This window comes from Mytilus trossulus, chromosome 14 (genome assembly GCF_036588685.1).
Source record: "Mytilus trossulus isolate FHL-02 chromosome 14, PNRI_Mtr1.1.1.hap1, whole genome shotgun sequence".
NCBI lineage: Eukaryota > Metazoa > Mollusca > Bivalvia > Mytilida > Mytilidae > Mytilus > Mytilus trossulus.
Window position 1 is genome coordinate 65,208,868 of NC_086386.1, and position 14,552 is coordinate 65,223,419.

Here is a 14,552-nt window from a genome sequence, read left to right on the forward strand (position 1 = left end):
GTCGCACCGTATCTCAAAAATGACTTATAGTAATTGCTTTAAACTTTACACACTTCTTTGTTATATCAATCTCAAGATCTGTATACTTTTTGGTGATGATTTAAAATTTTATTTTTGAACTATTGAGTATTTTGTAAAAAAGGGGGAGTTTTTTTTTTTTACATATTGCGCCGTATCTCAAAAACAATTTATGATTATTGCTTTAAACTTTACACAGTTCTTTGTTATATTAACCTCAAGATCTGTATACTTTTTGGTGATAATTCAAAATTTTATCTTTGACCTATTGAGTATTTTGTAAAAAAGGGGAAGGATTTTTTACATGTCGTGCTATATCTCAAAAACAATATATGGTTCTTGCCTTAAACTTTCTCAGAAACTATTTTTATACTTTTGCTGTTATATTCATATAACATATTTTTGCAAATGCATTGATTTTTACATATTTTTAGTATTTTGATTTCATATTTGTCAAATGAGATGTCTGTTTCTAAGGAAGTAACTCCATTTTTTGTTTTAGAAATAACACACAGATTTCAGACTGCCAAATCTGCTGTCAGACAGATATTATTAAGAAACTTGTTGCCATGGCTTCACAATATGGAGTTGGTGGATCCTTCACTCCCACAATCCTCTCCTCTTAGTAACTTTCTCATCCGTCTCCAAGACAACCAATCTGATAACTTCAAACCTCCATTGAAAGGAGAAGGATGGGGCTCACCAGAGGGAACTAAAATGGTGCTAAATAATATGTTTTATTTAACTGTCAAGGTAAGTATGTCTTGTATAAATGATGTTTTTAGCTTACTTTAACTATTTGGCATCTGTTGTCCTCTTCTGTCACTTTGTCTAAAAGATCTTCTTCACTGAAACCACTCAAACTAATTATACCCATTGCAATGAAGTTGCGTAGAGTATAATGTTTTTGACTGTCCTTTTGTCTGTTCCTCAGTCCATCAGCCCTGTTCTTGTCATCGAAACTCCTCTTAAAACACAAAACAGTATTTCCTGAAACCTTTTTAGATAATAAGGACATACTATGTAGATGTACATATTGACAGGAAATTATGATTCAATTTTTTTCTAAGAGTTACAACCCTTTGAACTTATTTGCTTCAAAATTTTACTGCAACAGTTGGTCATCACAACTTTTCTGAAACCACACAACAAAACATCATGCTACCTTTTCAATAATAAGGACATACTATGAAGATGTGCATATCGACAGGAAATTACTATTCATTTTTTTTTTCTAGAAGTTACGCCTCTTTGAACTTATTTGCTTCAATATTTTACTGCAACATTTTGTCATGGCAACTCCTATGAAACCACACAGCTGAATTTCATTTAACCTTTTTAGCTAATAAGGACATACTGTTTAGATATGCATATTGACAGGAAATTATGATTAAGAGTTACAAACCTTTGAACTTATTTGCTTCAACATTTTACTGCAAGGTTTTGTCATGGCAACTCCTCTGAAACCACACAGCTGAATTTCATGAAATCTTTTTAGATAATAAGGACATACTATGTAGATATGCATATCGACAGGAAATTATGATTCAATTTTTTTTCTAAGAGTTACATCCCTTTGAACTTATTTGCTTCAACATTTTACTGCAACGTTTTGTCATGGCAACTCCTCTGAAACCACACAGCTGAATTTCATGAAACCTTTTTAGATGATAAGGAAATACTATGTAGGTATGCATATCGACAGGAAATTACTATTCATTTTTTTTTCTAAGAGTTACAACCCTTTGAACTTATTTACTTCAACATTTTACTGCAACATTTTGTCATGGCAACTCCTCTGAAACCACACAGCTGAATTTCATGAAATCTTTTTAGATAATAAGGACATACTATGTAGATATGCATATCGACAGGAAATTATGATTCAATTTTTTATCTAAGAGTTACATCCCTTTGAACTTATTTGCTTCAACATTTTACTGCAACGTTTTGTCATGGCAACTCCTCTGAAACCACACAGCTGAATTTCATGAAACCTTTTTAGATAATAAGGACATACTATGTAGATATGTATATAGACAGGAAATTACTATTCATTTTTTTGTCTAGGAGTTACGCCTCTTTGAACTTATTTGCTTCAATATTTTACTGCAACGTTTGTCATGGCAACTCCTCTGAAAACACACAGCTGAATTTCATGAAATCTTTTTAGATAATAAGGACATACTATGTAGATATGCATATAGACAGGAAATTATGATTCAGGTTTGTTTCTAGGATTTAAGACCCTTTGAACTTATTTGCCTCAATATATTACTGCAACAGTTTGTCATCAAAACTTCTCTGAAACCTCACTACAGAATTCCATGAAACCTGTTAGATTATAAGCACTTACTGTGTAGATGTGCATATCGACAGGAATTTATGATTTAACTTTTTTTTCTCATACAATTTTTAGCTCACCTGGCCCTTAAGTGAGCTTTTCTCATCACTTGGCGCTTGGTTGCACCCCTGAATTGGTAATTTTCAGAAAATTTTGCTGTTTTTTGTTATTATCTTCAATAATATTATAGATAAAGATAAACCTTAAACAGCAATCATGTACAACAAAGTAAGATAAAAAATTATATAAATAAGTCAACATGACCAAAATGACCAATTTTTATCATTTTGTTTGTAAATTTTTGTAAATTTTTACAAAATATTTTCCTCTGAATCTACTGGGCCACATTCATAATAATAATAATAATAATAATGATAATAATTAAAAGCCAACTCTGAACAATTGAAGGTCTTTCAACCACTAAGGATCTATTTTGATATGAAAATATTAAAATTTGGTTTTAAAATATTAATTTCATCGTCAAATGACAGCTAATTGTACACTGATTCCATAAAGATAAGGTTTTATACAAAAAGATATAAAAAAGGGAGATAATTTTCTACTTCCGGTTCAAAATATGTTACTTCAGGTATTGTCTTACAGTTTACATGACGCTGATTTAAAAAAATATATGTTTTTAGTACCTTTTTACATACTTTTACAATAATTTATTACAAAAATTAGCTACTTCCAGTTGGCTTTTTCAACGTCATATTGCTTGCAACCTAATGCAAAAAGTCTAATAGCTTTAACATGAATACATATGAGATAAAAACAAAGGTCAAAATCTAGAACGTTTAATTAGCATATGACCTTGAGCTCAATTTCAAGGTCATAAACCTAGGACCTCAAATCAAAAGACTCTAGGTCTCTACTTTATATTGGTAACGAGTTATATTACCATAGGACGGATATTAGATATACAAGGGGGAAAAACTCGCATCAAATGTTTACGTACCCTTTTGACTAAAATTAATGTGTAACGACATGTCGCAACTAACAATTGCATGAAAATATTTTGTTGATATCTTATGAAATTTCTGAAAATGAGAGATAACAAGCCAAAATCAAAATTTTGAACATGACCTTGACCCTTGACCTTGACCTCATTTGTATTTTTTTGGACCAAGGACCTCAAATCAAAAGACCTCTAATACTTATGGTTTTCAAGTTCAAAATACATTTCAATCATATCAAATACACAAGGGGAAATAACTCTCATATGGAATCTCTATACGGCTTCGCTCAAAATAAAACAGAACATCCTAAGGATATAACCAGCAATTTGGAAAAATAAATCCCGAAATTCTGAGCTTAAAATCACCTGATCCTGACATCCTAAAAAAGGTCCCCCCCTCTCCAAAGGGACTTAGTGTTAAACATCATAAACTGTCTGAAAAACACAAGACCATGTGCAATGCCAAAATATAAGTAAACAGTAATATTCATGGCATTATCTTATAATGGAATTGTATTTTTTTATAACTCATTCCTACAAATTTTAGTAATTGATATGAATGACCTTGAAACCTTTGATAGTTCAACATATTTCTGCTAAATTTTATTCTGTCAATAAACTCTCATTATTCACAATGTTCAATTTATAATTTCAGTATGGAGATGACCATCCAAGAGAACTAGAAGATTTGTGGGCAGCATTAGTTATATGTTGGCCAAACAATTTACGAGTTGTTATTCATTATCTTGTCATTATAACTAACATGGCTGCCTCGGAACTGATGCAATATGTAAGTGCAATAAAGAATAAACCTTTGAAGCTTTGGACTATAACTATATTTCCCTGCCTATATAGAAATCCCCATATTTACCTTGAAATGAGAAGATTAACAGCAACAAATCTCAAAATACACTTTATGATGCAATCTATGATCCTGTTATACAACTCTACACTAAGGTCACACCAATTTGATTCCTTATTCCACGGACCCACCCGCACCTATTTTTTTCAAAACAGATTTTTTTTTATATTCCCGCTTCCCGCGTTCCTGCAACGTTTTTTGTTGTTGTAAATATTATCATTATAAAGATATCAACATTTGTTTTTAAAATCTCAGTCTAACCTGTATAAATGATTTTAATCATAAAAGCACACTGTAAATATCTGTGAGAATTTTTGTTTCAGTATGAAACCTATTTATTCAAAGTGGGAGTGCTCCAATATAAATTTATAACAGCGGAAATACCTTTAAAGAACAAAAAATTGGTTTCTTTTCCCCTTACTTATATTCCCTATCAAAAAATGTTCGTTGTTAGAATAAAGTACAAAGAACTTCTGAAGGATTTGCCTTCAACTGAAATTATATTGTATGATGGCGAAACAAAACTATCCATTACCGCTGCATGTTTATGCACCTGTCCTGATTGATTCAGGCCTGTCGTTCAGCAGATATCGTTTGTTGATGTTGTTCATTGGTATTTCCCCATTTGGATATATAAATTTGATCGTCGGTTTCCCTGTTTGAATTGTGTACGCTAATAATTTTGGGGTCCTTTATAGCTTGCTGTTTGGTCTGTATCTAAGCCCTGTGTAAAAGGCTGTACTTTGACCTGTGTTTGTTATTATCAGGTTGAGAATTACGTTAACCCTCCCTCAGACAAGGGGTCATGTTACTAATGTAGAAAAGAAAATAGAAATACCAAGGATTTGTATAGTTCTACTATACAAAACCTAATTTCCTTTGAAAACTTGACATTTTGTACTCAAAAAGGGGAGAGTTACATCATATTTTAAACAACTTTTTCTTAAAGAGGGGTCCACTTATTTTGAATAATGTTAAACTAATAAAGTAAATGTGTTAATTTAACATGGTTAAAGTCCAGGAATATTACAAAATTCTTGGACATGTTTTGACCAATTAATACCAGATAGATATATGGTTCTTTGAGAAAATATGAGCTCTTTTGTACAAACAAATATGTTATAACTTATATTGATCCCTCATAAAATATGTAAAAGGGATATTTATAACATCAAGAGGGGTTGCCCCCAAACTGATTATGACTTGGATGGAGAATTGTATCATTGTCAGTCACACATACATAAACCAGATTTAATTATGGCTTGGTGAACAGCGAAAAAAAATACTTCAGAAATTGAAGAAATATCAAAGTACAAATGATAAATCAAGTTTTAATATTTTCAAAACCTTCTATTTTATTTTTACAAAAAAAAATTATAATCGCTCGCCTTTACTTTTAAAGCTTCACCTCAAAAATTGCAAATAAAATATTTTTTTATTAAAATTTTCAAATCACTCACCCCAAATTTTGGAGTCCAAAAATCTGTAGAACATGAAATTAAATTGGTGTGGCATAAACACAGAATTTCATTCCTGATTTAATCAATGTAGCAATCTTATTTTCATCAGATTGCCACCATTTAAGTTTGGTATGATCTCGCTGACTGACTTTCTAAAACCCTTATTGGTGTTACTGATCTTGCACTTATAAATACTGTAAACCAACTTATTTTCATGAGTGATTTATTTTCATTTTTACCATAAGTATTTCCCCTTTATAAAATTCTCAGGAGAATCAAGATTCAAATGCCTGTACCAAAAAGTAAAATCACAAAAATACTTAACACCAAGGAAAATTCAAAATGGAGAGTCCCTTATCAAAGAGCAAAATCAAACACATCAAACAAATGGACAACAACTGTACAGTCATTTTTACACTGTTATAGAATTTTTTTGAATTTTTTGTTTTAAAGTTTGATGATCAATTACCTGTTATAAATTAGCTTGGTTGTGCCTAAAGTGAGTAACTGAAAACCAATCATACCCAAAGAATTTTGGAATTTGTTACATATTTCAATACTTATAAACCAAATCCACTAAAATATCCCACAAATTCACAGTATACTATGATTGGGATTAATTTTATAAATGTGAATCATATAGTTATAGGAGGAATCTGCACAATTTTACCTCTTGATTTAAGATCCACCAGCTAGAATTTACAAATGGGCTACAGCCTACAATTTCAGATTTCAAAATGCTTTTTAAGTAATGTAAAATGCCAATGAAAAATATTTGTTTTAGATTCAAGGTGGTACCTAACACTACAGGGAGATAACTCTGTAAAATCACCTAAACGTTTTAATAATGTTGTGTTGTAAAAGGAATATTAAGCTTCTCAATGATCAAAATTGGTGCTTGTCAAATTGCTATATAACCAGTGTAATTTTTCTGGTAAAATGCTTGGTTCAAATTTTTTGAAAGTTTTATATTTTTGTCAAAGGGTCAAAGTAAATACTTTGCCAATATTTTGTTAAAATTAAATGAGCCTAATTAATCTTAGTGAAAGTGTTGGGTACCACCTTAATGTGTAAATGTCACAAGGACCATCCAGGTTAGTTGGAGATGAAAGAGTGTGTTCGAAATATACTCTATACAGATAGAGAATGAAAATAGAGAATATATGTCAAACAACCCAACCAAAAAACTTGAAAAAGCAGTACAAGGTCTTGTTTTCTGTCATTTCCAGTTTGAAATTTGAGCTTTCTTCCTTTCCTTCAACATGTTTTTTTCATGGTGTGGCCATTTTGAACAAAATGTAACCTTTTTAAATAAAAACTTTTTTAAAATGTTAACAAATTGATGTTTTTTAGGCTAAGAGAGTAATAACCTACCTAGGAAGAGCAAAGCCTGAGCGACTAGTTGATGAGTTAATGAACGAGTTACAGACTGTAGAAACTCTCAACATGACAATAGAGCGAACTCAAACTCCACCTTATTTTAGGTTGTCACAACAAAAACGTTCAACAGCAGTTTCTAATACAACTGATGATGAAAAACTTGTCAATCATGTTGACACCCCCCTGGAAAAAGGGACATTACACACCAAACGTCATAGTGCAAATGAAGCAGATGCTCCAAGTGAATGGTAGGTATCAATCATCATTGAAAGTTATATTTTAGAAATGTTTACTCACCTGTTCAAGGATTTAATTGCTGCTGAAATTCAAAATTACAACCTTTTAAACTGGATTTTCAGTAATTGATTTCTATTCATTTACTGTAAATTCTAATGCAATTATTTTGTATCAATGGTTCTGATTGGATGACAGTAAGCGTATCCTTGTCTGTAACTAAGGACGTCGACATTTTGAATTGCTGAATGTATTGACATGTAATTTTTACAATGATAAGCCAAAAAACTCACATGTTGCACCTAAAAATCTTCTTTTTATCAAATTTTATTACATTTTGAAGCGGCACAGAAGCCAGAAAATGCCCGGTGTTTATGTTTGATGCAGGAAGCATAGCATAGCTATGAAGTCACCTAGTGTAGGGACCAAAGAAGATAACATCTTTTCGTGGAATTTTCTTTATTGAAGATTTTACACTGAAATAATGATTGAAATTTAATTATGGACTGGTTTTGCATTAGAATAGAGATAACTGTATTGTATTTGAAGCTTTTCGGACGTCCATCGGTAGTTTTACTGTCGCAAATACCCGTTTACCTGTCTCCGCTACGCGTCCCCTGGTAAACTAAATTTGCGACAGTAAAACTACCGATGGACATCCTTAAAGCTTCAAATACAATACAGTTATCTCTTAATTCAAAAATTATTTTGAGGTTTTTATTATTGTGAAAATGCGAAATAGTTAAAAAACGCAATAATTTAAACTTGCATTTTGAACTATTTTAAATGAATTAAACAGGATTTTATCTCAAAATAGTAAAATTAAAATCACATATAAGGGGTTGGTCTAAATCATTTTTTTTTAAACATAGGATATCGCTCTCTTGCAGTAGTTTATTTTAAGAACAGTACCTTTGAAAAAAATAATAGAAGATATAGGTCACCAATGAGTTAAAAATTTTGTTTCAATTTTTATGCAAAAAATTGCATTTTTTCACCATAGGGAGATAATTTGGAGCTTTTTCAGTGATTTAAAAAGTTTAAAAGTAATCTGGGGCCAAAACTAATTGATTTTTTTGGTTAATTTGTGTACCATATCAAAAAGTAATAACTAATAGTGTAACAAATAAAAATAAAAATTTGTAATGAAAAAACATACGTTTCTATTATTGCTGATTTTTTTTGTACCCTCTAACCTCCTTAACACTTTCAGTACGGGATTGTTTTTTTTTGGTACGTTCATATAGCTGGAGATTTATTAGCCCAAGCAGTTTCGTGGCCGGGATTAATTTGACATGTGCTTGTAAAAAAATCGTCTCGGAACTTCAAACGACAATTACCGCTATTTGAGATCGATTTTCGTTAAAATATTTTAAGGTGAAGTCGTATCCTACTTGTTTTCAGCAATATGAACAGTTGAGCTCTATGACGAACAAGGTTTTTTTTATAACTGAATGTTTACAAATACATGTCTGCGAAGGGGGGAGAGTTTCTTCTGACCGTTCCCTTTCCGAGATATTAACTTACGTTCGATGTTTCTTTTTGTTACAAAGAATGAAATAAAATGTTTATGATAACACCATAACTGATTGGGAAGAAGGTAAAAGACCGACAACATGAGAAGTACAAGCTATTGAAATCTGCTATTTGCAAAGCGTCGTTCATGTCAACAACAATTAATGAGAGATAACTCAACTGTAATTTGGCGGACGACAACTCTTTTTAAATACGTTACCGTACGTTTTAAGTCACTTGGTGTAGAACAGAATTTCTTGTTAGGGTTCTATGACAAATTTTTTTTTTTTAGCAGGACAGTCACCAGACTCATCAACAAGGGGTTCATTTTCATCAGAAAATTCATTTTTCACTATCAACAACATCTAATCACCTATCCCAAGTTGTTCAAGCCTATCATTGTACCGCTGTGCAGCTGCATCAACTTCATTTTGCGAAAATCAGTCAAACTATTCATCCGAAGATTCAGACATTTTTAGCTCACCTGGCCCACAGGGCCAAGTGAGCTTTTCCAATCACTTGGTGTCTGGCATCGTCGTCCGTCGTCAGTCGTCATCCGTCGTAATAAACTTTTACAAAAATCTTCTCCTCTGAAACTACTGGCCTAAATTAAACCAAACTTGGCCACAATCATCATTGGGGTATCTAGTTTAAAAAATGTGTCCAGTGACCTGACCCGGGTCTGGTATGAGTTGTAAAAACCAGGTGTGATGAGGTTCAACATATATAAAGTCTGGTATGAGTTGTAAAAACCAGGTGTGATGAGATTCAACATATATTAAGTCTTGTATGAGTTGTAAAAACCAGGTGTGATGAGGTTCAACATATATAAAGTCTGGTATGAGTTGTAAAAACAGGTGTTATGAGGTTCAACATATATAAAGTCTGGTATGAGTTGTAAAAACAGGTGTTATGAGGTTCAACATATATAAAGTCTGGTAGGAGTTGTAAAAACCAGGTGTGATGAGGTTCAACATATATTAAGTCTGGTATTAGTTGTAAAAACCAGGTGTGATGAGGTTCAACATATATAAAGTCTGGTAGGAGTTGTAAAAACCAGGTGTGATGAGGTTCAACATATATAAAGTCTGGTATGAGTTGTAAAAACCAGGTGTGATGAGGTTCAACATATATAAAGTCTGGTATGAGTTGTAAAAACAGGTGTGATGAGATTCAACATATATAAAGTCTGGTAGGAGTTGTAAAAACCAGGTGTGATGAGGTTCAACATATATAAAGTCTGGTAGGAGTTGTAAAAACCAAGTGTGATGAGGTTCAACATATATAAAGTCTGGTATGAGTTGTAAAAACAGGTGTGATGAGATTCAACATATATAAAGTCTGGTATGAGTTGTAAAAACAGGTGTGATGAGGTTCAACATATATAAAGTCTGGTATGAGTTGTAAAAACAGGTGTTATGAGGTTCAACATATATAAAGTCTGGTATGAGTTGTAAAAACAGGTGTGATGAGATTCAACATATATAAAGTCTGGTATGAGTTGTAAAAACAGGTGTGATGAGGTTCAACATATATAAAGTCTGGTATGAGTTGTAAAAACAGGTGTGATGAGGTTCAACATATATAAAGTCTGGTAGGAGTTGTAAAAACCAGGTGTGATGAGGTTCAACATATATAAAGTCTGGTATGAGTTGTAAAAACCAGGTGTGATTCAACATATATTAAGTCTTGTATGAGTTGTAAAAACCAGGTGTGATGAGGTTCAACATATATAAAGTCTTGTAGGAGTTGTAAAAACCGTGTGTGATTCAACATATATAAAGTCTGGTATGAGTTGCAAAGACTGGATGTGATGAGATTCAACATATAACACATCATCCTTATGTGAACCTTTGAAATAAAATTTAAAAGTTCATCGTACGTTCATGAATATTCATGACATGTGACCATTTGTTTGAACTTAAAACCCATGTGGTCATTTTTCTGACCATTGACTCTTGCTTTCGTCTAAAGAAGAGACATGTGACATGTATTCACGGATGGTTAAATGTGAATTTGTAATTGGAATAATGATATTATTGTTATTATTTGAGATTTGATACATACATGTATTATATAGAATTAAAGTTTATAGCGAGTAGCACACCTACATTATGTTGTTTTTTCTTTGTTAAGGCCATAGAATATAATTACTTTATATTCGGACGAACATAGTGAGGGAGAATATAATTTAATGTGTTAATGATATCAAGTATACAGTAAATCAACTGATTGTTGTGGTTCCTAAATTTCATGTTTAGCCATTTCTAATAGACTTTGTACAATGTAGTGATTTATTTTGTCAATCTGCCTTATTTTGTTACTGTATTTTTATAAGAGAAAAACAAATTTTTTACCCATTCACATATCTGAAAGATGCAAAAATAATTTGGTCTTGAATATTTGGAGGTTTACATTTACCTATTTCAGGATACATTCAGTGCTTTTTTTTAGAAATTCATGAATGTACAATTATGGTAGGTTTTATTTCTTTGTTTTTTAATCAATCTTGAAGACCATGATGAATAAAAATGATCAAATTTGTTAAATTTACAAACTTTTCATGTCACAATGAATATATTGAGATAACTGTATTCAATTTTATGATAAAATACTAACTTGAAACAGCTTAAGAGAGGGTCTTAGGAATGTGAATGAATGTTTTTTTTCTCTCTCAGTACCATGTTAACAGAGTCCACGATGTCCCTAAGAAGTAATTCAAGTTCTGAATCAACACAGGATCAGTTTCTAATGGGTAAGTTTTTAAATGACTTAAATGTTACTAAAGTTTTCTTTGAGTTTCTTTTGTTGTTTTACCAAAAAGAGAAATTCTTGTATCCTAGATGATGTTATCATGCTGTTGTTTTTATATGAACGCTAAAAGTAGTAAATAAGTACCACGTCGTCATCGTTGGCGTCCAAAAACGATTGCTTTTTGCACAATAACTTTAGTGTGGTCGTATAAAGCTGCGACCTGGTTGGCTCATATCTCTGAAACTAAAGCATTTAGAGCAAATCTGCTTGACATAAATTTCTTCATTAGGTCAAGATCTCTTTGCCCTGGAATTTTCAAACCAATCAGGCAACTTGTTGTTGGGTTGCTGCCCCTGAATTGGTAATTTGATGAAAATTTTGCAGATTTTGGTTATTATCTTGAATATTATTATATCCTTAAGGAGTTATTGCCCTTTATAGTCAATTTTTAACAATTTTGTAATTTTGTAAATTTTTACAAAATATTTTCCACTGTCACTTCTGGAGCAAGTTCATTATAGGTAAAGATAACTGTATGCAGCAAGATTGTTCAGTAAAGTAAGATCTACAAATACATCACCAAATTCAAAACACAATTTTGTCATGAACCCATCTGTGTCCTTTGTTTAATATGCACATAGACCAAGGTGAGCGACACAGGCTATGTAGAGCCTCTAATTATACCCCCGCTTTTAAAAAGGGGGGGGTATACTGTTTTTTATACCCCTGCTTTAAAAAAGGGGGGGTATACTGTTTTACCTCTGTCTGTCCGTCAGTCCGTCCGTCCGTCAGTCCGTCCGTCAGTCAGTCCGTCCCACAAATCTTTCGTCACATTTTTCTCAGGAACTACACATCCACCCTTTCTGTAATTTAATATCAACATTTATATATGTCAGCCACACCGTGTGATGCTTTTTCAGATTCATCACTTGACAACTTCCTGATTACCGAACACTTGTATGATTTTACACATGATAGCCAAGTTGAAAATTTTCTTTCGTCACATTTTTCTCAGGAACTACACATCCACCCTTTCTGTAATTTGATATCAACATTTAAATATGTCAGCCACAACGTGTGATGCGTTTTCAGATTCATCACTTGACAACTTCCTGTTTACCGAACACTTGTATGATTTTACACATGATAGCCAAGTTGAAAATTTTCGTCACATTTTTCTCAGGAACTACAATACAAGGATTTCTGAAATTTGGTTTCAGGATTTATATAAGTCAGCTATACCGTGTGATGTGTTTTCAGATTCATCACTCGACAACTTCCTGTTTACCGTACACTTGTATGATTTTACACATGATAGCCAAGTTGAAAATTTTCATCACATTTTTCTCAGGAACTACAATACAAGGATTTCTGAAATTTGGTTTCAAGATTTATATAAGTCAGCTATACCGTGTGATGCGTTTTCAGATTCATCACTCGACAACTTCCTGTTTACCGAACACTTGCATATTTTTACACTATTAATATTATCCACTTGCGGCGGGGGTATCATCAGTGAGCAGTAGCTCGCAGTTTCACTTGTTTTTTTTAATTCCCTCTGGGTCATCAAATAACCTACTCTGCTCTCAGATTTTAACTAGAAAACAAGACACAACCACACTAAAGTAGTCACTGTACTTGACTCTATTACTCTGCTCTCAGATTTTAACTAGAACACAAGACACAACCACACTAAAGTAGCCACTGTACTTGACTCTATCACTCTGCTCTCAGATTTTAACTAGAACACAAGACACAACCACACTAAAGTAGCCACTGTACTTGACTCTATCACTCTGCTCTCAGGTTTTAACAAGAACACTAGATGCAATACACAAAAGTAGCCTCCTTACTTAACCTAGTCACTCTGCTTTCAGGCTTTCTAACTAGAACACTAGAACACTATACACAAAAGTAACCTCTTAGCTTGACTGTATCACTCTGCTATCAGATTCTAACAAGAACACTAGAACATAAGATACAACACATAAATCTTTACATTTCCATTCACAATTATATTGTTATGTTTCTGAAGTAATAATGATAGAAATGATCAAACTTATGTTTTTTTAGATGATGTTGACCTACTTATGGCTTCCCCAGCGAGGGAGATGAGAAGAAGTGAGACTCCACAACCTTATCCTTTACCAATGCCAGCTTATGGGGGATACTTTGCTCCACTGACTGATTATCTTCCTGAGAATCTCCATCCTACTCCTGGCTTCCACAGGTAATAATTAATACTTTGCTCCACTGACTGATTATCTTCCTGAGAATCTTCATCCTACGTACTCCTGGCTTCCACTGGTAATAATTAATACTTTGCTCAACTGACTGATTACCTTCCTGAGAATCTCCATCCTACTCCTGGCTTCCACAGGTAATAATTAATACTTTGCTCAACTGACTGATTACCTTCCTGAGAATCTCCATCCTACTCCTGGCTTCCACAGGTAATAATTAATACTTTGCTCAACTGACTGATTATCTTCCTGAGAATCTTCATCCTACGTACTCCTGGCTTCAACAGGTAATAATTAATACTTTGCTCAACTGACTGATTACCTTCCTGAGAATCTTCATCCTACGTACTCCTGGCTTCCACAGGTAATAATTGATGCTTTGCTCAACTGACTGATTACCTTCCTGAGAATCTTCATCCTACGTACTCCTGGCTTCAACAGGTAATAATTAATACTTTGCTCAACTGACTGATTACCTTTCTGAGAATCTCAATCCTACATACTGCTGGCTTCCACAGGTAATAATTAAAACTTTGCTCTACTGACTGATTATCTTCCTGAGAATCTCAATCCTACATACTCCTGGCTGCCACTGGTAATAATTAAAACTTTGCTCTACTGACTGATTATCTTCCTGAGAATCTCCATCCTACTCCTGGCTTCCACTGGTAATAATTAATACTTTGCTCAACTGACTGATTACCTTCCTGAGAATCTCAATCCTACATACTCCTGGCTTCCACTGGTAATAATTAATACTTTGCTCAACTGACTGATTACCTTC

At 32.9% G+C, this 14,552-nt stretch overlaps 1 protein-coding gene across 6 annotated transcripts in view; it reads left to right on the forward strand.

The window, feature by feature from the left end:
• The window catches only part of LOC134695720 (protein furry homolog-like), a 399,195-nt gene that overhangs the window by 171,629 nt on the left and 213,014 nt on the right, over window positions 1–14,552 (forward strand). For all 6 annotated transcript variants that reach the window (XM_063557102.1, XM_063557101.1, XM_063557100.1 and 3 more), the window contains exons 30-34: window positions 521–771; window positions 3,976–4,110; window positions 6,996–7,270; window positions 11,450–11,526; window positions 13,599–13,755. In XM_063557102.1, coding sequence (XP_063413172.1) covers window positions 521–771; window positions 3,976–4,110; window positions 6,996–7,270; window positions 11,450–11,526; window positions 13,599–13,755 — 895 coding nt within the window. The remainder of the gene's footprint in view (window positions 1–520; window positions 772–3,975; window positions 4,111–6,995; window positions 7,271–11,449; window positions 11,527–13,598; window positions 13,756–14,552) is intronic.